Raw genomic sequence first — 26,019 nt, 5'->3', positions numbered from 1 at the left:
AGAAATTGTCTAAGAGAAAAACCTTAGTTCTAGTTAATGTTCTTCAATTTAAAATGAAATCAAAATTTTAAAAAATTCAGTTAGCCGGACTGATCAGTATATAGTTGTAGTAGTAAACTTGACTAGTTGTATTATTGGTATAAATAAGGTCCATTTTCTTTAATACAATATATCAAATCGTCAATGAATGTAGTTGTAGTAGGTTGGGTGGATGGTGGGTGGATTTAGAGTTAGACGAGCCTTCCAAGTTAGGTGTGAACCTTGAATTTTATATCCCTCTAACCCATCTTTGTCCAACTTAACTTTTCTATGTCTACATAGAAAATGACCAATTTAATATAGTATATCATAGACGCAGAGAGCACTATTTGTCTTTTGCATTCTTCTCAGAGAATGAGATTGACATTACAGCTAAGCATTTTGTTGTGTGTTTTGTTTGGGGGCTTCCTTCCTTCTTACTCTCTGCTGCCGTTGTTGACCATGACCCTTGAATATGTTCCTATACTTAAACAGACAGACTGTTGATACGATTCTATAGGTTTCCTGAGAAAACGGTTTGATTGTTTGATTCAGCATTGGTCTTTTTCACTTCTTGTTATGGTGAGCTCTGTTTCAGACATATTGGCAAACAGAAGTTGGGCAATTAGTAGTCAAAACTTGTAATTTTTTGGACCGGAAGTTTTCTTTTGATTTCCTACGAATTGGGTTTCTCAGTTTTTGGTATTTCATTAATTGGGTTTTTGTTTGATTTTTCATACCTCTCCCCGTTTATGAGATTTTGGGTTTAGAGAGTTTGCTTGGAGCTCGTATACCATCTGTTAATATAGTTGAATCTGAATTGTTGGAATTTTGAATTGATCCTTGCACCCTGGTGATTTTGGGTTGCTGGGTTATTAAAAGTCTATCCATTTTTGCCTTGTAAGCTTGAGGGATGAAAGGAAAGTTTGGAACACCAGGAAGTTACTTTGTGTTAAACACAGGAGATATAATTCCAGCCATTGGACTTGGGACATGGCAGAGTGGAGGAGATCTTTGTGTTCAAGCCGTAAAAACGGCATTATCAGTAGGCTACCGTCACATAGATTGTGCACATCTTTATGGTAACGAGATCGAAGTTGGGGAAGCTTTAGCTGAAGCATTTAAGGGTTCACTGAAGAGGGAAGACGTTTTCTTGACTTCTAAACTCTACTGTACAATGAATTCTCTCAATAAAATTGAGAATTATGTTAGAGTTTCTCTTAAGAACCTTGGAGTTTCGTATTTGGATCTGTATTTGATGCATTGGCCTGACAGCTCAGCGTTTGGTGATGCCACTGATCCTCCTTCAAAGTCTGGGAGCGAGTATAGGCAATTCTTGAATCGGTTGAAGAAAGCATGGAAAGCTATGGAAGGTCTGGTTGAGTTGGGTCTGGTTAGAGCTATTGGGGTCAGCAATTTCAGTGTTCCGCAAATCAAACAACTGCTCAAGTTTGCAAAAATTGTACCTGCAGTCAATCAGGTTGGCTTTCGGTAAATCATTCTTGCTATTTTTCAATAATTCAGCATCAAAATTGGTCTTCAATTAGTTGTTGATAAATTGGCTTTCACGTCCCTTCTTTAATCATATTATCCATTATATTGATCGAAGGGCTAAATATGTTAGAGTAAATAAGTGACTTAATCTAGTAATAGTTTATGAGAAAATTCATTGGATAGAAGGTTTTTTGTCTTCAATTTTCTCTGTAGTCTACTCACATGAGCAAAGCATCTCATTTATTTGGCTGACCTAATAATTTGCAAGTATTGGACGCTGGGATTCAATGCAATATGAAGGAACCTGCATTAATATAACAGTTGCATAAACATTTCCTTTACTGAAGCAGCCCATTTATGTCATACTCAGGTTGTTGTTGCTATATGTATGCAAATGTGAAATGCAAAAACTCATCATTTGAATCAGATGAATCTTACAGTCATTTCAGTTGGTAAGCTGATTAAGAAGTGGCCTACCACCACAGATTTGGCTCTAAAAACAGCCCACCATTGCACTGTTCTTACATGATTCTGAGCTTTAAGACTTAATTTTGCTCGTTAGATATTTGAACTTTGTTTGATATGTTCATATATCTTTGCACCGATGCTACAATTGTTCTCCAAACTAGTTGAATCAAATTTGATCAAAAGAGACTGAGTTGTAGGACAATTACCTCTCGTCTCTTCCTTTCTGACTCAGTGTTGACATTAGAAACCAATTATGAAGCAAAGTTAGTGCAGATTCTCTATGATGTATCGTAATACCCACCTCTTTTCTTGTATTGTTTGCTAGATTGTAACTATCATCAATGTAGGTTGTTAGGACCCAGTGTTGAATCTGCTTAAATTCTTCGGGAAAATAAGAATGTTTTGTGGCTTCTGCTGCCCTTTTTTTTTCTTTAAGACTGAAATTTCTCCTTGGTGATCACAGTATGACATAATTCAGGTTCCTTAATTGATTTATGATTAAATTTTAGGTGGAGTTGCACCCCTTTTGGAGGCAAGATGAACTTGTAAAATTCTGTCAATTGAAAGGTATCCATGTATCTGCTCACACACCCTTAGGAGTCCCAACCTCGACTCCTGGACCATCTGATAGCAGTTCAGGTGGGGAAGATGAACCTGGAACTCCTCGCATATCATTCAGGAGGTCAAAGTCTGTGCATGGGCCTATGCTAAAATTATCAACAGTTGCAGAGATAGCAGACAGACACAGAAAAACACCTGAGCAGGTACTTTAGATTCCACAAGCTTCTTTTCTTTTTCATACTACTCATATCCTTCAAGCTATATACTGTTGAGTAGCATAATCTCATCCAAGCTATGAAACCAGAAATAGAAGTACCATTCATATTTTGCATAATTTGCATATCCCTGTGATTGCAAAACCAAGTAGGCTTCTATAAATTGCCTAAAGTCTGAAGTTTCACCAGTATCCTAAACCTTTGCTCTACACCCATAAACTAATGTCCAGGGCTCAAATCACTATATATACAGAGAGCTTCCATTGAGGGACTGTATATATATATATATATATATATATATATATTATTATTACCTCAATAATAAAAGGTTCAGATATGAGCCCATAGTTTATAATTTCTTCCACTATCTGACTGTAACCAAGGTACACTTGCATTTATCAACTATCCCATTATCAAATGGTTAACCATTTAACACCAAATGCAAGTTGTTGAAATGGCATACATATGCTCAAGAGTATAGCAATCCCCTAGTGGTTAAGCATTGGCACAAACAAGTGCTCATACTCATGATGAGTAGTGAAGATATGACTTCAACTTAGTAGTGTTGAAGTTATAGCAATCTGAAAGTTGCTAAACTCGCAAACCCTAAAACTTTGAGGTGATGCATGACTGATTGCCCTGGTCCTACTTCAGATGGAGGATTGTTGATTTCAGGACTACAATTTGAGGGTCATGGTTAACGTAAAAAGACTTGGCTGCATTTGATTGCAGTAAAAGTTTCTTCTAAGTCTAAACTGTGAGGTTTAGGTAAATTCTAAATAACAGAACACAAAATATGATTCATGGTTCATGATTGAAGTGGTGCTTGTCACATAACAAACTCTAAAACTTATAAGTGACATTAGTTAGTCTCAAACTCTCAATGCAGCTGCAGCTGCAGCTGCTTCTACCCCAAAGAACCTACTAATTTGTGCTTCAGTTGAGTCAATCTTCCCCCTCAAGAAGCTTTCATCAGCTTTTCAGCCACCAATTATATAGCCAGTCATTGTCATATAGGTTTTTTTTCGGTCTTTGAGAGATCTTGTTTCAAGGAAGGAATCAATCACTTGAGTATTGGGTAAATGGATGTGCTATCAATATTGAAAAGTCTCCATTGTGATTGACATATCTTTTAGGGTTGGAAACTTATCATCTAGTTTGAAGCCTTTGAAATGTAAAGAGAATGGAAAGCACTGGTCTAGGATAAAGGATCTAAATCTTACCAAAAGTTGAGATGATCCTGTAGTTTCTTGCAGTGGTCCAAAACCATTAAAAATATAAAGATGGTGATCCGGGTAGTGGGCAACTCTACAGTTCTTACCCATGTAATTGCACTTGTATATTCAAATTGTAGAGGAACATAATCATACAGGATTGTGTATTGGAGATAAAACTTATTATAGCAATGATCATAGTAAAAGTCTAGAATAGAGACGTAACCATTTATAATAATTATGCAAGATTAAGGAAAAACTCATGGCCGCCAATTTATGCCTTCTGCAAATTATTTTTAGATTAATATATTACCTTTAATACAATAGAACTTAAGAAAACATGGAACTTGCAAGATTGACTTTTGGGAAAATGTAAATCAAAACTTGATATAACTAGACTAAAAACTGAAAGGTCTGGAGTGGGCTCCTTATTGAATAAACAAAATTGTGTGCTGAATTACTACTATTTTCTCTTCATTCTTCTCTGTCCCTCCGATGCTTTAAAAAGCACCCATGGTGTAACTGTATTATAATGAAAGATCAAAACTACTACTGGGTTTTGCCAAAACAAGAAGCTGCACAACTGGGCATAGGATCCTAGGAACCAAACTCAATTGCATTTCCAGATGATTCTGTCCTCAACGAGGACCAGAAATAAAGGTACTGCTCATGGTTTTAGTAATGTGTTTGGCATGCTTACTCTGTTTCAGGTTATTTTGCGTTGGGGGCTGCAAAGAGGAACCAGTGTGCTCCCGTGTAGCCTGAAGCCTGATAGGATAAGGAAAAACATAGACATTTTCAGTTGGTCTCTGTCAGATGATGAGTGGAACCGGTTGAACCAGATTGAACCACAGGTGTGCCTATTTGGAAATGGTCCTTTGAATAATCTTTCAGAGAGTGGCTTTGTGTCTGGAAGTGGTCCACTTCAAGCTGTGCGTGAGATGGAAGATGACATGGAATCCAATGCCTGATATTTGAATGATATCTTCGGATGATGTGCCGTGCCATTTTTGTTCAAAGAAGTGATCATCCTTTAGTATGTATGCCCATTGTTTGCAAGAATTCTAGTTTGTGGATGCTGAATAGAAAGTCAAAGGAGACATTAATTGGAAGTGGCAAATATTTCTTTTTAACTTCTCATTCTCATGGGTGTATTGATGCTACATTGAAAAGAAAAAAAATGATTACTGAAGTGAACCTTCAAAAATAAATTCAATCTGTTTTGTTTTTTGTTTTTTGTTTTTTTTCTCTTTTCTTGATCTTTACATGTATTTGCTAATAAATCTGACTCAGATATGCCGTGGCCTTATGATTATGGATTAGTATGCCTTGCAAGGATGGTGTTGATCTGCACTCTGCAGAAGCCTGGATTTAACTTTTGTGTTTTCATTGTTTTGTGTTTTCGTGACAAAGAGAACGAGTTGGCCGTCGGGTGCCATCAGCCTTGACCAATACCGTCGTTGAAACTGATGAACTTATTTGATGCCAGCAATCAAAATAAAAGTGTTCTTTCGCAATTCTCATGCCTTGTATTGCACGGCGCATGAGATGAGATTGCCGTCCTATATGTATTATATTATATTTTAGGGTTTTCTTCTGTTTCCTTTTCTTTGAAGTAAACTGGTGGGAAGTCACCGGAAGTTAAAGAAAAAGAAGAAAATTCTGCCCTAGTTGGGAATTGTTTTCTCAACTTGAACCCACAGTTTGGAACAAGAACAAGTCAATAGTATTAGTACCATTACAAGTTGCTTTGAAGGTAACTTCAACATACACAAGATGGTCCATCCTCGCGCCTCCACGCTACCGTCTTTTCTGACCACCAAATGTCAAACAAATAGACTAAGATTAAGATTGATGTTTTTTAGTAGACTTTTTTCACAGATTGAATATTGATGTGGCTGCTGCTGGCTACCTATGAATATGTATTTGATTTGGCAAATGCAATATCCAAGGCCACCGCTGCTCTGGTTGCATTGCATTTAAATCCCCACCAAACAAAACCCCTTTTCAATACAGCCAGCCACTTGATCATTTTCACCACGATATTATTGTACCAAGGCGTTTGGTCCTGTGATTTTTTTCATTCTAACCTAAAATAAGCACACTCAACTTTTTAAAAACAAATAAATAAATAACCAACGGAATCTAGCCCGTGAAAAATTTCTTTGACTTGTAGACTATAGGTCTCAAGTTTGAATTTCACGGCATCATATTTGTGTGTGTGTGAGAAATCCTTTCATATAGTTTAGACTATCGTTTGTATTCAAATAAATAAATAAATAAATACTGCCAAAAATAAATATTGAAATCCTGATGCGTGGAAATGGACACGTAACGGTCATATAATGCTTGTTCTTGTACGTCCAACAATTTCAACGGTAGACACCGTATTCAAAATGGTTGAACTCCAAAGCAAAGATGACATATGCATATATAGAGGAGGAGAATGAATGGAACTCTACCAAATTCATCCACTTTTTCTTTCCTTTGACCTTTGAAACAATTGAAAGGGGCTACTATTTTTCCCACATGCAAGGAAGCGACTACTATTTCCCACATGCAATGCAAGGTACTATTTTCAACGCCACTGTGATTAAGATTGTATGTAATTGAACCAACCAAGTTCCAACCACCATAACACGATCAGATTCAGTCTTTATTTTATACATGTTCGAGAGCCAACATTCTTTCTCTTCAAAATCTAAAACGTATATGTAATTTACCGACAACGTTGCTGTTGCTTCAATGAGATCCCTCTCTGTTACATGGACTACAATATGGATAATTATTTACAACAAAACCAACTCTCAGAGTGCAAAAATTAATAGCAACTTATACAGACCAGGAAATTGAACTTGTTTCATATGTAACATCACTTTCTGTACAATCGGGGTTTCCCTGGCTTATCTAAAAAGAAAGCTAATTTTTGGTGCTGATATTGTCGAGCCAAGAAACTAGCTGCTGAGTTGAAGGTCTCACCTTAGGGCTTCCGCTTAAGCAAAGGCATGCAATCTCAAATACACACAAAAGTTCCTCATCATGCTTCTTGTCATAAATGAACGGATCAAAGACCTCAGTTTCCCTCTTTTCCCTCTTCATCTGAAATGCCCAAGAGATCAAATCCCGACATCCTCTTGGCTTGCACATGTCCATAGGCCTTTTTCCAGTTAGAAGCTCCAAAAGAACAACACCGAAACTATACACATCGCCCTTGTAAGTAGCAACAGAGGCTTGCCCATATTCAGGAGGGATGTAGCCTAATGTCCCAACAAGATCAGTTGTTACATGAGTATCATAGGGGAGTATGAGCCTGGCAAGACCGAAATCAGCCAAGTGAGCTTTAAAATTCTCATCTAAAAGGATGTTACTTGACTTTATATCCCGATGAAGGATATGGGGCTCGCATGATTGGTGCAAATAAGAAAGCCCTCTGGCAGCCCCTTGAGCAATTTTAAGCCTCATATTCCAATCTAGAGAGGATGGGCCATCGATTTTTTCATGTAACCAGTAATCCAGACTACTGTTCTCCATGTAAGAATATATCAAGAGCCTGTCACTTTTATATGTGCAATACCCCTGAAGATGGACAAGATTTGGATGTTGAGCTCTTGACAAGGCTTCAACTTCAGCACGGAATTCTCTGTCCATCTGGCCACAGTCACCAGACAGCCGCTTGATTGCAACCTTCTTACCATCAGGGAGGGTGGCCTTGTAAACCAAACCAAAACCCCCACAACCAATGATATTTGCTTGGTCAAAATTGTTGGTTGATTGTAGAAGGTCATCAAGAGAGAGCTCCTTATCAGTATCCTTGTTTTGGAACAGAACTACTAGTTTTGACCCAAGTTCTTCCAAATCTTTCCCATTGCTGTCATGTTCTTCTTTTTCAGGATCAACCTCTCTTCGGCTATGTGTCCGCAACACAATTACGGCCATCAGAGTAAGAAAAACTGCAGTTCCGAATACAATTCCGACAGCTATACCAACAATAACTCCTCTGTTTTTCCTTGACTTTCTGGATTGCCCAAGAGGATTACTCACCTTTGAGCATGGGGGGAAATGGTCACCACAAAGATTATTCCCTTCGAAGCTTGAATTTGGGAAGGTCCAAAACTGACCTCCTGTAGGAATCGGCCCATATAATTGATTGTCTGCAACATTAAACTTTGACAGAAAGCTCAGATTAACCAACGATGGCGGTATTATCCCTGAAAGCCTGTTACCAGACATATCCAGAGTCTCTAAGCTGGTCATCCTGGATAAATTACTCGGAATTGGTCCCGACAGATTGTTACACTTCAGATCAAAAACATGAAGCAATCTCAGTTTCCCAAACTCTGGCCAGATTGGTCCACTAAGATTATTGTTACTAAGTTCCAGTGTTGGTGGAAAGCTCCAAACTTGATTATACTGCAATCCTCGTGCACTCACATTCCTTTTCATGAATAATGGGAAATCAGGGGAAGGTTCCTCAATTGAGATCCTCCCATCAATGAGGCTCCGTAGTCCAGTTATGTTTCTAGGGATTTCCCCAGTAAAAGAATTGTTAGATAGGTCCAAGTAGAAGAGATTGCTAAAATTGCCAAACCAGACTGGAATTGTTCCTTCCAAGCGATTCCATGACAAATCCAGCAACTGCAATCTGCTGCTACTACTCAACCATTGGGGTATTGAACCTGTTAGCCTACAATTTGCAATGATGAGAACCTTCAATTTTTCAAAATGAAGGGTTGGATCAGCAGGCAATTCTTCATCACGGAAATTCAAGGTGAGAACCAAAGTAGTTAGGTTCTGGCAATGCTGTAAGATTTTAAGGGCAGATGAAATATTGGAAATGCTGGAATTTGACAGTGAGAGGTAAGAGAGGCTATGAAAATTCTTGAAGCTTTCTGGAATTTGGCCACTAAAGTTGTTCCGGGCAATATTTATGGTATTCAGATGCCGACAAGAGGGAAGATTGGACGGAATAGGCCCATAAAACCGATTGGAACCTAGATCAATAGAGGCCAAACTAGTCATTGCTGAACAATTAAGATCAATTGAACCCTCCAATGAATTGTTTCTCGCATTAAGCAAAGAGAGAGTCGGGGAACTCGCCAAGGAAGGGGGTATCTGACCACTAAAATTATTCGAATGAGCAACAAAATACTGTAATCTTCCAAGGCTGTCGAAAACATCTGGGATAGTTCCTGAAAACCCATTAGTCGAGATATCCAAGCGAACAAGGTTAATGAGGTTACCAATTTCTTTGCTGAGATGCCCGGAAAGCTTGTTATCTTGAATGTTCAGTCTGGTTAGCTTTTGCAGGCGAAATATACCTTCGGGTACACTGCCTGTAAAAGTATTCATGCCCAGACAGAGGTCCTCCAACGAACTACAATTGCCAAGACCTGGTGGGAGATCACCAGTGAAGTAGTTCACAGCCAATTTCAGTGCCCGAAGCTGAGTAGAATTGTTACAGATGCTAGGTGGAAGGGAACCATTCAAAAAGTTTTGAGAAATTTCAAGGAACTGGATTGAAGGTAAATCAATATCGGCTGGAATGGGGCCAGAGAAGTCATTAGAGCTCAAGTCTAACAGCTCCAAATTTGGCAAATGGAAAAGTGGAATCGGAAGCGAGTGTTTGAGGAAATTGTGAGAGAGATTGAGGGTTCTAAGCTGGTTCAACATGCCTAAAGATTCAGAGAGGTTGCCAGCTAGTCTTTTCTTTGGAAGCTCCAACTTAACCACTCTATAGGTATCTATAGAGGAATCGTTCAATCCAAGAGAGGATGAAGAGTTGCAAGTGATGCCTGCCCATTCACAGCAGTTAGATGATAAATTGTTCCCCCACCCTTCAATCACAGTTTCTATGCCTTTCATGAAATCCTCCAATGCTTTCAAATCATTTGGATTGCATGTCAGGTTCTGAGAGCTCGAAACCTGAGCTTGGTAGCAAAATCCAATAACAATGATGACCACCCAGAAGTCTTGAGCACCCATATCAGAGAAACACACCCACAGGGGGACAGATAGAAGAAAAGAGAAGAATAGATAAAGAATGTACAATCAAGTAGCAGCAAAACCCTTGTCAAGAACCATGCTTTATGAACTGGGTTTTCTTGTTTCAAACATTATGACTGAGAACTGAAAGCAAATAGAAGAAAACAAAAGAAAATTAAGCAAAATTAAACAATGGGGTTATCTTGTATGTGAAGCAGGAAAGCAAAACAAAAAGAGAAGAAAAAAGAAAAAGACTGACCTGCCAGATAGAGGAATGGAAGAAAGAAGGGAAAATGGCTGGCTTCGAGTCTTTGACTTCAAAACACGTTTTCTGCTATGAATCAATGAATCAATGAGCCAATGGATGGATGAAAGCTTTGCTCCTCTTTTTCACTTCCAGTTCTCACAGATTTTATTTTATTTTGGTTGCAAGATTTTCTTTTCGATTTAGGCTGCAAGGCTTCTTCTGTTATCAGTCAGTATTTTTATGAGAAATCTGGTAAAGTGGAAACCGGGGGTCTGTAAGTGGTGACCGGCAAAAGCCGGTCAGTTGCAATGAAAATGAGGTTCGCTTGGATGAGATGTGGGCAGCAAGAGAGGTATAAAGTCAACTACTGGGTGGCGACACGTGCATTAAGTCTTATAAACTGCGCGGTTTCGGCCGACGCCGACTTCATAAAATTTGACAGGTTGCGGTTGCCTCAATTTAATACAGGAATGCTAGCAACTTTCTCTATAACCTTTTTTTTGGATTTTCTTCATTTTGTTTGGCGTGTCATTTTCCTTATACTTAAAACAATGTCATTAATATATTATTCAATATAACTTTTGTTTTCCAAATTTACTATTATTAAATATATTAAATATTATTCAATTTCCTCTTCTTCTTCTTTTTTTAAAGCAAATATTTTCTTTAAAAAAAGTAATTGACGTTAAAAAAAATTTAATAAGATAGTAAGAAAGTTGTCAAATTTTTTTGGATAAATTGAATACATTTAATAAGCGTAAACTTGGAAAGCAAAAGTTAGCTTGGACAATATATTAATGACATTGTTTTAAGTATAAGGAGAATGACATATGTCAAGAAAAAAATGGAGAAGGTTAGAGAGAAGGTTGCTAGAATTTCTCATACAATTTATTCAAAAAAAAAATCACAACTTTCTTACCATCTCTTTTTTTTTTTTTCTAACGTCAATTAAATTTTTTTTTACAGAAAATATATGCTTTTTTTCAAAAAATAGGAAATGTCCGGTTTTTATATATTTTATTTTAACCCTAAATAATAATAAAAAAACTTGACATTTCCTTTTTTTTTTTTTTGGTATGAACCACGAGGTGGTCCTGGATGAGCCCCAACTATAGGTGGCACTTGACATTTCCTCCTAAAAGCATATATTTTCTTCTTTATTTTTTGTATTTTTCTTTCTTTAGTAATTATTTTTCTCAATACAACTTACAAGCAATAATCTTAACTTACCAAAAAAAGACTCGAACTTAGGTTTAAGAGAGCGAACTCATTCCTTTAGTCGTTTTGTATAAGAAAAAATAAGTAAGTTGGAAATTAACCAACGGTTTGACATTGAACAAGAAGTGGGAAATTAAGAAAATAGGGAAATGATCATGACTTAAATTAAGAATGGTACGATTTGCAAGAATTTAGATAGAGGCATTGAGAGGAGCTTGATAGTTGAATTAGGATTGGTTTTCAATTTCCAATAATGCGACAAATGATGCATACAACAAATATTTATTAAAATTTATTTGATTAATTAAAGATATCACTTACCAAATCATGTGGTACTGCTACAAAAATATAACGAACGTAACATTTTTCTTTTCCAAACTTGAAAATTGATTGAATAATTTATTTTCATTTCGTGGTAAGTTCGGGTGAATGACTCAGTAAATTTATTTGGACTAGAGAACTCCAACGTCAACCAACCATCGTCCACCGATAAGAATTCGGGGACAAGTTGAGAAATAAATCGAATCCCCGTGCACAGACCGCTGTTGTTGATGACTTTGCTCTGTGTGTTCCAATATTGGTTATTTATTTCAATTTTTAATGAATTTATGGTCCTCGTTTTCTTTTATTTTTGTTTCACGGTATTCTCCTCCTATATAATATTTACCAGTAATATATATTCAATTGAATATCAGTTTAATATTGGAAACGAATTAAGGAGAAGAACGTCATAAAGGTAATACAACAGCTAATTATCGTGCAGGCATGACATGAACCAACCAAGAAGCATATGTTATTGCTTTAAGAAAATGGATCGGTTTGACATAACTAATTGACATAATTCATATATGCAAAAAAATGAATATTACTTTAATTAGAACTATTAGATATATATAAAAAAATTCTATGCGGATGTCTATATATTATTATCGTGTGAACATCATGCATTTTCTACTCTCCTTTTTGCTTTCCTCCATATTTAAAATGACGTTCTTACAATAATAACGTCTGAACGTCTATATATAAAAGAAAAAATGTAGATATATAAATAGATTATAATATGAAGATGATGGCGTGGTGAGCCGGAAATTTGAGACTTTATAATGTTAATCAGAATAGTCAAATATGTATGTCTCATCTCAAGAAGACTCTCAACTCTCAACTCTCAAATCTCAAAATTCGCAACATAATATAAACAACTAAACACGACCAAAAACAAGAACATAAAAACAAAGAAATACAAAGAAACAAGGGTCAAATATGAACAGCAGGGTAGGGCTATATGCATGGACTAGGACGTTTTAGGGTTCACATAGGCAGGCAGGCAGAGGCAGGCGGAGGCAGGCAGGCAGGGGTCCAGAGATCTTGTTGTGGGACATGTATGATATGTACACGGACACAATACAACGTCATCACAGAAAACGCAAGTAGGACTAAAACATCTCATTCTCTGTCATCCGTCGACTTTCTTAAGCAAGAAAATGAATCGGGTTTTAGCATTTCGGGTCAGGTCAAGGCCGCAGGGTGAGGTTAGGTCTAACTAATTTTCATATAGCATTTTTTATTTATTGTGGCATCTACTACAATATCAAGGGCTGAGTCAGTAGCACGTCACGTGTATCACACTAAAGAAAAAGAAGATCAATGAGAAAGGTATACGTGACGATTTGATCTTGATGAGTGAATGTTCATTATCTTTTCACCAACAAAAGGAGAAAAATAAATACAAAAAAAAACAGATATTTTTGAAGAATGAAAGATGTCACATGTATAGATATGATGTAACTCACATGTACAATCTTATCCTAAAGGTTAGCCTTTCAATAGACAAATACGGTTTGCAAGTTGCCTGTAAATCTAATTCTTGATTTTTGTTTTTAACTTCAAAATGTTAATTAAACTTTCGAACTAATTAAATCTCACTTTTTTATTTAATTTAATTTTGCATGTTTGATAGATTTGGTGAATGACTACGGACATGATAAATGAGAATTATGGTACGTAGATTATATAGTAAGGTGGAAATATGCTCAAAGTCAATTAATGTTGAATTAGGCACCAAAATTGAGGGTTGTCCCTAGGACGGCCTAGGCAGAGGAAGCATATTTTGTAGACTTTTAACCCAACATGGAAACTCTAGCTCTATTTTATGGGTAAATAGCATGAAATGTCCCTACACTCGAAGGGTGAGATAATTCTCTCTCTCGATATTCAGTTTGTCCTTGGTCACAAAGTGCTCCCAACTGATTTCGAATCTCTGCCATTGAGGCGCCACGCCAGGCAATTTACTAACTGCACCACACGTTGTGGTTTCGAACCCCTAAACCCTCTAGCTCTCCCTTAAAATGTGAATGTGATGCGCTACAAACCTTTGCCCCATAATACTTTATTAGGAGGAGGAGGAGGAGGATTAATCCAAGTATACTTTTCAATTAATAATGCCTGACCTATCAAAATAGGATAGGTACGTGTTTGACTTGAAACAACTTCATCCAAAAGTAAGAAAATATATATTCACTTACTCATAATTAACAACACTATTAAGTAAATGGAAACAAATTAATAGCACCATCCACATCCCAATCCCATATACCTTGCTTGATTGGATAATGCATATATCAACATTGTGAAAAAGTTGAGCCACTACAAATTGCCTCCCACTCTAGGCCGACCACAATCATTCGACACGTGGCGTTTCGTTAAATCTAGTGGCAACGGATCATTTCCAAATATATGTTAGCTAGTGGCATCATTATCTTGATAGCTGGCCTAGTTATACATCATGGAGTTATAGCAACCATGTAATTAAGAATAATAATCATGGTGTTATATATAGTGGGTATCGAGTATAATCATGGTGTCATGAATCATATCCATATACTAGTACTAGATAATACAGAAGATGCATTTATGTTTCGTGGGATCTAAGTCTTAGGGAAAAATAATGTTAAGTAATCTCATTTTGAGAAATATATAATGAGGTTTTCACTTTAAATAACTAATGCCTTACACGTTTCAACTAATTGCATATCATGGCTTATCATTCCAACTACTCAAGTAGTTAGCAGCAGACGCTCGAGCAAATCGATCACCAACATGATATATTTAGGTATGGGCCTTGGCTTGGTGAGCCCATGTCCATCCAAACTTGAAATTAAACAAGGCCGCCTAACCTTTGAAAGACCGAGTGAGCATAACGGCTACATGTTTTGCTTTTAGGTAGGCGTACGACGAAACGAATTCGCCTTTAAAAAGTCCATAGGTATCTATCCATCCCAATGAAACATGTAATTCCAAACACAAATCCAACGGCCAGTCCGACAATCATTCCTGTATATTTGTTTGATTCTCTGGGTGGCCATGGTCCGAGAGAAGGATCATCATCGGGCACCTCGGGTGGACAGGGGAGAGTGAGGCCGCCGCAGAGATTATTATTCCCTCCTTCAAAGCTTGAACTTGAGAAGGTCCAGAACTGGCCTCCTGCAGGGATCATCCCATGTAATTCATTGTCTGCAACATTAAACTTTGACAGAAAGCTCAGATTAACCAACGAAGGCGGTATTATCCCCGAAAGCCTGTTACCAGACATATCCAGAGTCTCTAAGCTGGTCATCCCGGATAAATTACTCGGAATTGGTCCCGACAGCTTGTTACACTTCAGATCAAAAACATGAAGCAATCTCAGTTTCCCAAACTCTGGCCAGATTGGTCCACTAAGATTATTGTTACTAAGTTCCAGTGTTGATGGAAAGCTCCAAACTTGATTATACTGCAATCCTCGTGCACTCTCATTCCTTTTCATGACTAATGGGAAATCAAGGGAAGGATCCTCAATTGAGATCCTCCCATCAATGAGGCTCCGTAGTCCAGTTATGCTTCTCGGGATTTCCCCAGTAAAAGAATTGTTAGATAGGTCCAAGTAGAAGAGATTGCTAAAATTGCCAAACCAGACTGGAATTGTTCCTTCCAAGCGATTCCATGACAAATCCAGCAACTGCAATCTGCTGCTACTACTCAACCATTGGGGTATTGAGCCTGTTAGCCTACAATTTGCAATGATGAGAACCTTCAACCTTTCAAAATGAAGGGTTGGATCAGCGGGCAATTCTTCGTCCCGGAAATTCAAGGTGAGAACCAAAGTAGTCAGGTTCTGGCAATGCTGTAAGATTTTAAGGGCTGATGAAATATTGGAAATGCTGGAATTTGACAGTGAGAGGTAAGAGAGGCTATGAAAATTCTTGAAGCTTTCTGGAATTTGGCCACTAAAGTTGTTCCGGCCAAGATTTAGGTTATTCAGATTCCGACAAGAGGGAAGATTGGACGGAATAGGCCCATAAAACCGATTGGAACCTAGATCAATAGAGGCCACACTATTCATTGCTGAACAGTTAAGATCAATTGAACCCTGCAGTGAATTGTTTCTCACATTCAGCAAAGAGAGGGTTGGGGAAGCCGACAACGAAGGGGGCATTTGACCATCAAAATTATTTGAATGAGCTACAAAATACTGCAATCTCCTAAGTCTGTGGAAAACATCTGGGATAGTTCCTGAAAACAAATTAGTTGAGATATCCAAACGAACAAGGTTAATGAGGTTACCAATCTCTTTGCTCAGCCTCCCTGAAAACTTGTTATCTTGAATGCTCAATCTAGTTAGCTTCTGCAGCCTAAATAAGCCTTGAGATAAGCCACCTGTACATGTGAGAGCATTTGTGCTAAGATCGAGGTCCTCCAAGGCACTACAATTGCCAAGACCTGGTGGGAGATCACCAGTGAAGTAGTTCACAGCCAAGTTCAGTGCCCGAAGCTGAGTAGAATTGTTACAGATGCTAGGTGGAAGGGAACCATTCAAAAAGTTTTGAGAAATGTCAAGAGACTGGATTGAAGGTAAATCAATATCGGCTGGAATGGGGCCAGAGAAGTCATTACAGCTCAAGTCTAACAGCTCCAAATTTGGCAAATGGAAAAGTGGAATCGGAAGCGAGTGTTTGAGGAAATTGTGAGAGAGATTGAGGGTTCTAAGCTGGTCCAACATGCCTAAAGATTCAGAGAGGTTGCCAGCTAGTCTTTTCTTTGGAAGCTCCAACTTAACCACTCTATAGGTATCTATAGAGGAATCATTCAATCCAAGAGAGGATGAAGAGTTGCAAGTGATGCCTGCCCATTCACAGCAATTTGATGATAAATTGTTCCCCCACCCTTCAATCACTGTTTCTATGCCTTTCATGAAATCCTCCAATGCTTTCAAATCATTTGGATTGCATGTCAGGTTCTGAGAGCTCGAAACCTGAGCTTGGAAGCAAAACCCAATAACAATGATGACCACCCAGAAGTCTTGAGCACCCATATCAAAGAAACACTCAACACAGGGCCACGAGAGACAGAGAGAACCAACTACCAGATGAAGAACAGCGACAGTAATAAAAGGCGAGAGAGAAACAATATGCGCACCTGTCAGATAGTGAAGACTTCAGTTGACCCAAGAAAAAAAGATGGCGAAGACTTCAAGACATTGGCAAAGATGGGAAAAAAAATAGTTGACTCTTCCACGCACTAAAAATCAGAGATATTTATGAATCCATTCAAAGTCTAAAATATCGGTAGTCAAAAAATACAGAAATTTCGATAGAAATATCGAGATATTATCGATATTAATAAAAATTGAATAAAAGTTATGAAAATTGTTTTAAAAAAACTTGGAAATTTTTCTTAAAACTTTGGAGGATGTTTATTTAGTCAATTATCTATTACTTTCTCATAAAAAATTAGAAAGAAATACATTGCGTAATGAATTTAATTAATTTAAGTTGATTATATAGCGAGCTAACAAACACTGGGAGTGTAGAAAATATTTAATAATTAATGAAAGAAGATTAAACACACCATAATCATTTATTTATAATGATTTACTACAATATTTTATACTTTATACATTGCATGGTAAGATATACGAGAGATTTAGTACCACATAAAGTTCCTATAAGGTTTAAATTTGAATTATTTACACTAACACCTCTTAATGTTTTTGGCTTTTCACAAAACTCCTTGAGGTTTTATAAATTACAAGAATGATAAACTGTCAAATACCCCCTAAACTATCACTTTAATTGAAATCTCTGCCCTGAAATCATTTGTTAGCAAATTTAGCCATTGTATTAAATTTATTCGCAAATTTCACCATTGACGTTAGTTTTTTCACAATTTCATCCAAATGCCATCAAATATAAGGGTAAATTTGACATTTTACAAGGTATTGTATTAATTAAGAAAAATAAGGAAAATGGTACATGTCATCCCTTATCCTCACTTTCTATTTCACTTTCAGACCCACCACAGCCCCAAATTCACCACCTCGCCATAACCTCCCCTGGTTTGAATATGGGATGTGGCTACACTACAACAGACTCGAATGGACTCACATCGAATGGAAGATATCTTGCTACTAGGAAGGTAGAAGCAAGAAAACAACCGCAAAAAAGGAATTAGCAATGGGGATTTCCAAAAGGTCCAGAGGCACACTTCCTTCACTTAAGGGGGTTGTTGCTGCAAAGGCTTGTCTTTTTCCCTGGGTTTCATCACCAGAGCATGCTGAGGCCCTTTCTCTTAGGGAGGCGTTACAATTTGCTGGTGATATGAGCTTTAATCACTTGCAGATGGAGTGTGATGCATTGGAGCTGGTCCAATCGCTGGGCCGTACAACGGCGGATACTTCCTCAATTGGTTCTTTGGTGGAGGACTGCAAAGCGATCCTTGCGCTTTTGCCTACTACTTCCATTATGCATATCTCTAGAATGGCCAACAAAACGGCCCATAGACTAGCACAACTATCTTTAACTCTGACCTCAGCATCCACTTGGTCATGGGATATGGGAAAAAAAACTTTGATGATTTTATATTATCTTTATACAAAAAAATCTCCAAATGACAAAGTTGGCCTTTTAGATTAGATTGTATATACTTCATTGAGGTTAATTTTGTCATTTGGATAAGTTTTTTTTTTTCAATGAAATCCTCAATTTTTGGACAAACAATCAACGAAAAAAGGTTTTGTGAAAACAAATTAAAACCTCATGAGGTGTTAGTGTAAATAACTCTTAAAAAATTTCACTATCTTCATCATCTCCATATTATCGATATTATAGTGATATTTTTGTCAAATGTTGCTGAAGTGTGAGAGAAATTATCGATATCGATATTTTCCGATATTATCGATATCGATATTTTCCGATATTATCGATATTTATACAATATGTGTATGAATATATTCCAAAATATCCTAGACTCGAAAAAAAAATATCCTCTATATTTCGTCAATATTATCGATAGTTTAGTTCTTGAATCCATCGTAGAAAAGTTCTAAAACAAAAAATTTCCTCACCAAACACAATTATCCATCAATACTAAGGGTGAACATCTAAAGCCGAAATACCGAAACCGTACACTAACCAAAAAATTTCTCTCTTGTGCAATTATCACTTTTTCCAGCAACTACAACAACTCTCCCTTTTTGAATTACTGGATCTAAATCTCATGAAGCTCTATTTTATTTTCCTCTTAGTTGATTATTTCTCAAAACGAGATTGATTTCCCTTATATTTCCTTTCTTCTTCTTTATTTCTGGGTTGACTCTTGGGTATTTACTGAAATCTCAGTTTGTTTATGATTTCAAAGTACATCAATTGTGCAGAGATTGTGTTATCGTTGGCCAAAGAGATAGATCTTCTGTTTCGTTCTTAATAGAATTGACCTTCGTTGTGTAAATTTTCTTGGGACCCAGTATTTTTATTGGGTTGTTCGATCTTCTTCTTTTTTCTTTAATTTTATTTAGACATAAATAATCATACCCATAAATTATTTAAATATAAAAAAGACCACCCAACAAGTTAGAGAGAAGGTTAGAGAATTTTAACTATCCAACAAAAATTGCCTTGAAAAATATTCAAAGTCAGCATTTTAATTAAACTTACATTGTTTTTTTGTTTATGTTATTCTCAAATTGTAGTATCAGACACGTTTTCATTGTTTTTATTTTTTGAAACGGTTTTCCAATTGCTACAAGACGCATTCTCCAATCTTGAAAATGCTAATTCGTTTAAAGAAAAAACATTTAAAGAAAAAACAAATAATGAAAGAAGAATGGGCAAAACTTTGACCGGTACTGTTTTTCCATAACTTGAGCACCTAAACTAATGCATTAGTTGTGACTGGATTTGGGCCAAAATTCCATTTTGGAGATTGCCTCACCCAAATCAAATATTTCAAACGCGACAGGCGTGTTGAAAATATTGTCTATTCGCCTTGTCCACACTTAGCTACAAGGTAATTAGAGAAGAACCCACTATTTGTCAATGTGAGTTATTTATTTAATATTAATTTATATTCCTTATTTCTATCGCTTTTAAAGCAAAATATCCAATATGAATATTGAAAACAAAATTAAGGACAACCACAACAAGTTAATAGAAAAAATGAGAATTTTATTATTCATCAATACATTTTTTAACTTCAATCAACCTAAAGTTTTTAACTTCATTTTTTACTGTTAGATCTTGATTTATTTTTACCAACATTTTAATCTAACACAAATTCCAATTTTACAAAACCAAAATTTTATTTCAGAAACTTAAAATATAATTACACAAAATCAGAACAACATTTTAAAAAAAACGAATACATATTGAACAAAAATGAAAGAAAAATGAACAGGAATTCCGTTCTAGTGCCACTTGGACTCTTGCCGTGCCAATGGACCAACCTTGCGTAATCATTCCGGATTCCTTTTGTAGACTAGTAGTTAGTCACGAACCTAAATTAACGGCATTCCTAACGAACCCTTGAATTTACATAAACACCCCTACATTCACACACGATTAACAGACGGCACCAGGCTGTCCAAACATGTGTTGTGAAAGTTTAAAAGCCAGAGTGGCAGGGGCATTTTGGTAACTTCGAATCGATTTTGAAAACACCCCACAGATTGCGGTTTAAGTGGGGCCAATGATATTTTTTAGGTTGGGCCGGCGACCCAATTGGATAGGGCCCAAAAAGAGTCCAAATGTCTGGACGTGTTTGACCTCTTCTTGTTTATTAAAATATGATTCCATAAAACCTCTGGGAATTTCCTCCATAAAACCTCTCCGAATTCATCGTTCTCTCTCTATATCTATCTAACCCATTTCCTTTGCTTTCTTCGCTTCCCTTTTTGTCCACTCCCTTTCCCTCTTTTATGATCTTCTCCTCTTCCTAGGGTTTCCTGTTTTCCGTTTTCCTAAACAAGAAATATTTGCATTTCCTTTCCAATAAGGAAAGGAAATAATGGATTCTTCCACCAAAGGAATGGAAAAAAATGCTGTTGAGGTTAGAATTTGTAAACCTGCCGGAAACTTAAATGAGGCACCGGCGAATGGGCTTTTCCCGGAAAGCCCCAGAAAGTGCGAGAAAATGAATCATTCAAATTCAATCCCCAACGGTATTTGTGGAAAACCGGAACAGAAAGATTATGATGATCAGGAAGAAGAGGGAGATCACTTTTCCGAAATTAAGACTGCGAATGGAAGAAATGGTTACCTCGAAGACCACGACGACGCCGGTTCCTCCTCCTCGATGACCGAAAACTCGGACGACTTTCAAACGGTTTCGCCCGAAAAGTCCGAGCACGTGAAATTAGCCGTTGATACGCCCAATACAGAAAACAACGCAGGCGCAGGGATCCTCCGACCTCATGCGCACCTTCCGAAACCAGAGGCACCGCCTGGCCTTAACAGCTCACCCCCAGCTTCTCCAAACGGCGACGCTTCAGCTAACCAGAAGTTCGGCGTCGCCATGCCGGCGATCGGGAAGCTCATCCGAGAGAGAAGCAGCAATTTCTCGGCGGCGTTCGTGAGGAGATTGTCGTCGCTAAAGGATAACAACAATGACACCGAAGAAGATCCAAAATCGAATAAGCGGGACGTGACCGAGTTCAATCTCTCCGGCCTCAAAGTGACGGTCAAGCTCAAGACCGAGTCTGATGATCATCAGCAACAAGGACAAATACTCAAAGGTCGAATCAGCTTCTTCTCTCGATCGAATTGCAGGGACTGCACAGCGGTGCGAAGTTTTCTGAGAGAGAAGGGACTGAAATTCGTGGAGATCAACATCGACGTGTATCCAAATCGCGAAAAAGAGCTTGTAGAGAGGACAGGGACGTCGTCCGTACCTCAGATATTCTTCAACGAGAAGTTGTTTGGGGGTCTTGTGGCGCTCAACTCGTTGAGGAACAGTGGAGGATTTGACCAGAGGTTGAAGGAGATGCTTAGCTCGAAATGTCCCGATGACGCACCTGCAACCCCGGTGTACGGCTTCGATGATCCCGAGGAGGAATGGACGGACCAGATGATCGGGATTGTTAAGGTGTTGAGACTGAGGTTGCCTATTCAGGACCGTCTGATGAAAATGAAGATCGTCAAAAACTGCTTCGCTGGGAGCGAGATGGTGGAGGTCCTCATTCAGCACTTGGACTGTGGGCGTAGAAAGGTACGGACCCCCAAATTTCCCAAATCTATTTTTTACCGTTATTCTCCGTGTTGCGGACCACTGTAACCACTGGGCTCGCGGCTTCGTGTTCTTTTGGTTTGAAATAAATTCCGCGGGACTATTTGGTTACAGTGTGCTGCGTGGCATTAAATTTAATCGCTGGCCTGGCCTCGCCTGCTTCGTATCGAATCGCTGACTAGCCGTAATCTACTAATTACAATAAATAAAATATTAGTAACCGCTAAAAAAATTTCAGCGATACTGGCTCTTGTCCTTTCGGATAAACCTATGAATTCGCTTGGCGTCTTCGACACGCCCATAGCCAACATGAATGATGACGACTATGTTCGCAAAATGATAAAATTAATACTAAAAATACAATTACATCATTGATTAATTAAATTAATAGAGTGGTATTTGCTTAATAAGGTGGGTTACCGACCCAAACCTACTAGCTATTTTTTCGTCATTCTCTGTAGCTACATCTTTTCATTGGATTGAGTAATTTAGTCTAATTCCATTAGATTTATGGAAAACATTATGACATCTACAATATCAAGTGACTGCTATTATTATAAGGAGCTTTCCAGTGGGCCTACTCTCTCTGTTGGCTTTATTTTCTAACGCTCCTCCTTTTGCATTCAATTTTATCCCTGCCCAATGAGGGTAGTTGAGCCAGTCGAGCATGTTTTTGGTCGAGTTATGTTTGCCTTTTGAATGATTCCTTCGAAAACAAGAAAAGGTTCTGAAGGGGTCCCGCTATATATATATATATCATGTGGAACACACTCAGTCAGATGTTGGCTCCTTTCCACCCATGAAAAAGTAAACGCGTAACGTTTTTTGACATGGTAATGTAGCCCCAACTCTTATCATTTTCCAGATATTTCATAATTGCTAGGAATTGGTCCGAGTTTTCAAATCTAACGTTTTAATTTATAATGATGACGGATAATTATTTCTTTTTAATTTTATTTTCTTGAAATTTATGAAGTTTTAGTTTGGCAGTGTTGACTTCAACAACTTGAGAATTATTCCACATTTTATCCAAGTGCGGCAGCCAAATTTTTTGAATGAGTCCTGGAATCTTAATCTTTTGACTTCATTCTCAGATACACTGAGGGCATTGCACGGACGTTGCACTTATCTCTCTAGTCACAGATGTTAATGAATTGTATGTTAACACATGCAGGCAGTTGAGATTGGGAGGCAGCTAGCCAGGAAGCACTTCATTCATCACGTCTTTGGGTAAGAAAACATCACTTGAACTATCTGAAACTGAGGACATTGGTGTAGTTTTATACATACATATTTATCCTTCTGGTATTTGTGTAGGGAAAATGATTTTGAAGATGGAAACCACTTTTATCGCTTCCTTGAGCATGAACCATTTATTCCCAAATGCTTTAATTTCCGAGGATCCATAAGTGATACTGAGCCCAAGTCTGCGGCTAAAGTTGGCCAAAGGCTCACCAAGATCATGTCTGCCATACTCGAGTCCTATGCCTCAGACGACAGGCGCCATCTTGATTACATTGGCATAAGCAACAGTGAGGAGTTCCGAAGGTAAGATCAATTACTGCTTTTACTTTGTTCCATTTATAATAAACTGATATTATCAATGTAGTATATATAGATTATAAATTGAAGTAATTAAAAGGTAGTTGCTCTTGGTTATGTCTAATCTGCTGTCACTAACTGTGCAATAAACAGTATACTAGGATGCAGATTCAATTACATAAGCATTTTAGTAGTAATTCTATACGCAGAAGTTTCCCCAGTTTGGTTTACATTGCATATTTTGAAGATATAAATATGATGAAGTGGCTTCCTCTTTGAATGAAATAGTTTGATTGGTTTCATTTGCTTTACTATTTTACTTTCATGCTGAAGATTTTTTCAAACTATTGATATACTGATGCTTATTATGTGTGTCATCTGCATTGCCAATTTCGGGAACTTCTGTTTTAAGCTAATTCCTTCCTTCTCCTAAATGCAGGTACATAAATTTGGTTCAAGAACTTCACCGAGTGAACCTTTTTGAACTCTCTCCAGATGCGAGGCTATCCTTCTTTTTGAACCTCTACAATGCCATGGTCATCCATGCAGTTATCAGGGTAGGGCGTCCACAAGGTGTAATTGAAAGGAGATCCTTCTTTTCTGAATTCCAATATTTAGTTGGAGGACATCCTTACTCCCTCAGTACCATCGAAAATGGGATCCTTAGAAACAACCGTAGACCTCCTTATTCCTTGGTCAAGCCTTTTGGAGCTGGAGACAACCGTACAGAGGTAAGCAAGATAATTAATCTCCAGTTCTTACGTCGTATCCCTCCTCTAAGCCTTGGACAATATAACTGTTCTGGAATAAAATTTTCTGCAGTTTCATTAGTAAAGAAGATCAATTTCTTAAGATTTTTGAAACTTTTCCTTCATATGTAGTCATACATACTAAGGGTTGGTTGGAAGATCAATCTCAGCATGTAAAAGTATCGTAACAGGTTGCAGTTAGTTTGTTTGCATACATATTCTCAATCTCTGACAATAGTACTAAGTCTCATTTCATCCAATACAATTCAGCTTGCTTGTGCTAAAGTGAATCCATTAATTCACTTTGGACTCTGTAACGGGACAAGGTCAAGCCCAACTGTAAGGTTCTTCTCGCCACAAGGAGTTGAAGCTGAATTAAGATTTGCAGCAAGAGAGTTCTTTAAGAATGGTGGAATGGAAGTGAACTTGGAGAAGAGGACTGTGTATCTCACCCAAATTATCAAATGGTGAGCCATCGAATCATTGACCTTTTCAATGCTGAAAATAAAAATGTTGTGTGCATTCAGTTCTACTTCTGATATAAATGTTCACGCGCTCTACTTTCTATTGAAAAAAAAATTATGCAGGTTCAATGGTGATTTTGGACAAGAAAAAGAAATTCTAAAGTGGATCCTCAATTACTTGGATGCAACCAGAGCCGGTCTTTTGACACATCTTTTGGGCGATGGAGGTCCTATAAATATTGTGTACCAGAACTACGATTGGTCCATGAGTTCATGAAAATAAGGTGCCGCTGTTTAAAAACTGAAACTTATCACAAGTAATATTTGTACACTTGCATTGGCAAGGGAAATATTGTATATAATACCTCAATTTTGAAAGAAGAATAGAGGAACTGCTGTTAATTTGTATGCGTTGTGAGCCTTCCCTTTGTTGGAAAGTGAAAAGGGGGAGAGGGGCAGGGAATGGAGCCACTTTAGATGATTGTTCAAAACAGGGAAGGTGAAGGCATTGTAATTGGGAACCGGCGATGTTTACTGTTAAGCTTAGCAACATTTTGGGCGCTAAACTGCGTAACGAGATTTCCCTTGTAAATTATTCTTGTGTTATGAATTCAGTTTTGCTGCCTTTTGAATGATATTGGGCTGCACCTAGTTTTGGATCCAGTATAAAACATATGTTTGTTCTGCAACTTGTTACTAATCCGTACAGAAACTGTTCACGTTTTATTTTTATTTATAAAAAAGCCAAGCAAAGCTTATAAAAATAGAGGGCCATTCTGAAATAATTCCTCAAAGATGTCATGAATTTGGATAATTTTCATTCAACTTATAATATGTGTACTTTTTTGAAATTATTATGGTTCATAACTCAATTTCATGACTTTTCTCGTTGTAAGTAAACATCTCATTAAAAGACTTTCCTCTATTCCTGATCAATAAAATTATGATAAACGTGATAACACTTCCACGTGATAGAGCATTATTGGCCCCGCCATTGCAACTAAGTTTTTCTCCTTCTACTGCCCCAAATAAAAAATTCAACTCATATTTATCTCTGAGAAATTTTCTGCACACATTTAGCAAAGAGTGGACTTAATTAAATTCCTAAAGTTACACTCTACAAATTTTTTCAACTTCATTGAAGTCTACAAAACACTTTTGAATTTCTTTTCCGGATTGCCAGAGGTAGAGCCCATTTTAAATATTACACTGGGCCTTGGTTTCCTTAGTCAGAGCCCGTTTTAAATATCCAGATGGCCTATTCTAATTCCCTCCTCTTGTTCCCGCCAAAGAACCTGAAAATGGGAAAATAAA

General features: G+C 37.5%; 3 protein-coding genes and 1 pseudogene across 3 annotated transcripts; 2 read left to right on the top strand and 2 right to left on the bottom strand.

The window, feature by feature from the left end:
* The first annotated feature begins 299 nt into the window (after nt 1–299).
* On the top strand, nt 300–5,200 carry LOC103321033 (aldo-keto reductase family 4 member C10-like). The gene is made up of 3 exons (XM_008222781.2): nt 300–1,498; nt 2,490–2,744; nt 4,681–5,200. The coding sequence occupies exons 1-3, from the start codon at nt 932–934 to the stop codon at nt 4,939–4,941; spliced, it is 1,083 nt and encodes a 360-aa protein (XP_008221003.1). The 5' UTR covers nt 300–931; the 3' UTR covers nt 4,942–5,200.
* A 1,393-nt stretch (nt 5,201–6,593) lies between these two features.
* PSKR1 (phytosulfokin receptor 1) lies at nt 6,594–10,526 on the bottom strand. Its single transcript, XM_008222782.3, has 2 exons — nt 10,212–10,526; nt 6,594–10,096 (listed from the first exon to the last, which is right to left on the bottom strand). Exon 2 carries the CDS (start codon nt 9,950–9,952, stop codon nt 6,890–6,892), a length of 3,063 nt encoding a protein of 1,020 aa, XP_008221004.2. The 5' UTR covers nt 9,953–10,096; nt 10,212–10,526; the 3' UTR covers nt 6,594–6,889.
* A 3,822-nt stretch (nt 10,527–14,348) lies between these two features.
* Nucleotides 14,349–16,994, bottom strand: LOC103321035 (phytosulfokine receptor 1 pseudogene; annotated as a pseudogene).
* A 3,037-nt stretch (nt 16,995–20,031) lies between these two features.
* On the top strand, nt 20,032–25,340 carry LOC103321036 (glutaredoxin-like protein). Its single transcript, XM_089045983.1, has 6 exons — nt 20,032–21,932; nt 23,125–23,180; nt 23,268–23,498; nt 23,932–24,223; nt 24,512–24,708; nt 24,829–25,340. Exons 1-6 carry the CDS (start codon nt 20,733–20,735, stop codon nt 24,980–24,982), a joined length of 2,130 nt encoding a protein of 709 aa, XP_088902109.1. The 5' UTR covers nt 20,032–20,732; the 3' UTR covers nt 24,983–25,340.
* The last annotated feature ends 679 nt before the right edge of the window (nt 25,341–26,019 follow it).

Source organism: Prunus mume, linkage group LG2 (assembly GCF_029339155.1).
Source record: "Prunus mume cultivar Tortuosa linkage group LG2, ASM2933915v1, whole genome shotgun sequence".
NCBI lineage: Eukaryota > Viridiplantae > Streptophyta > Magnoliopsida > Rosales > Rosaceae > Prunus > Prunus mume.
The sequence above is the reverse complement of the archived record's forward strand: the minus strand, read 5'-3'. Positions and strand labels throughout refer to the sequence as shown.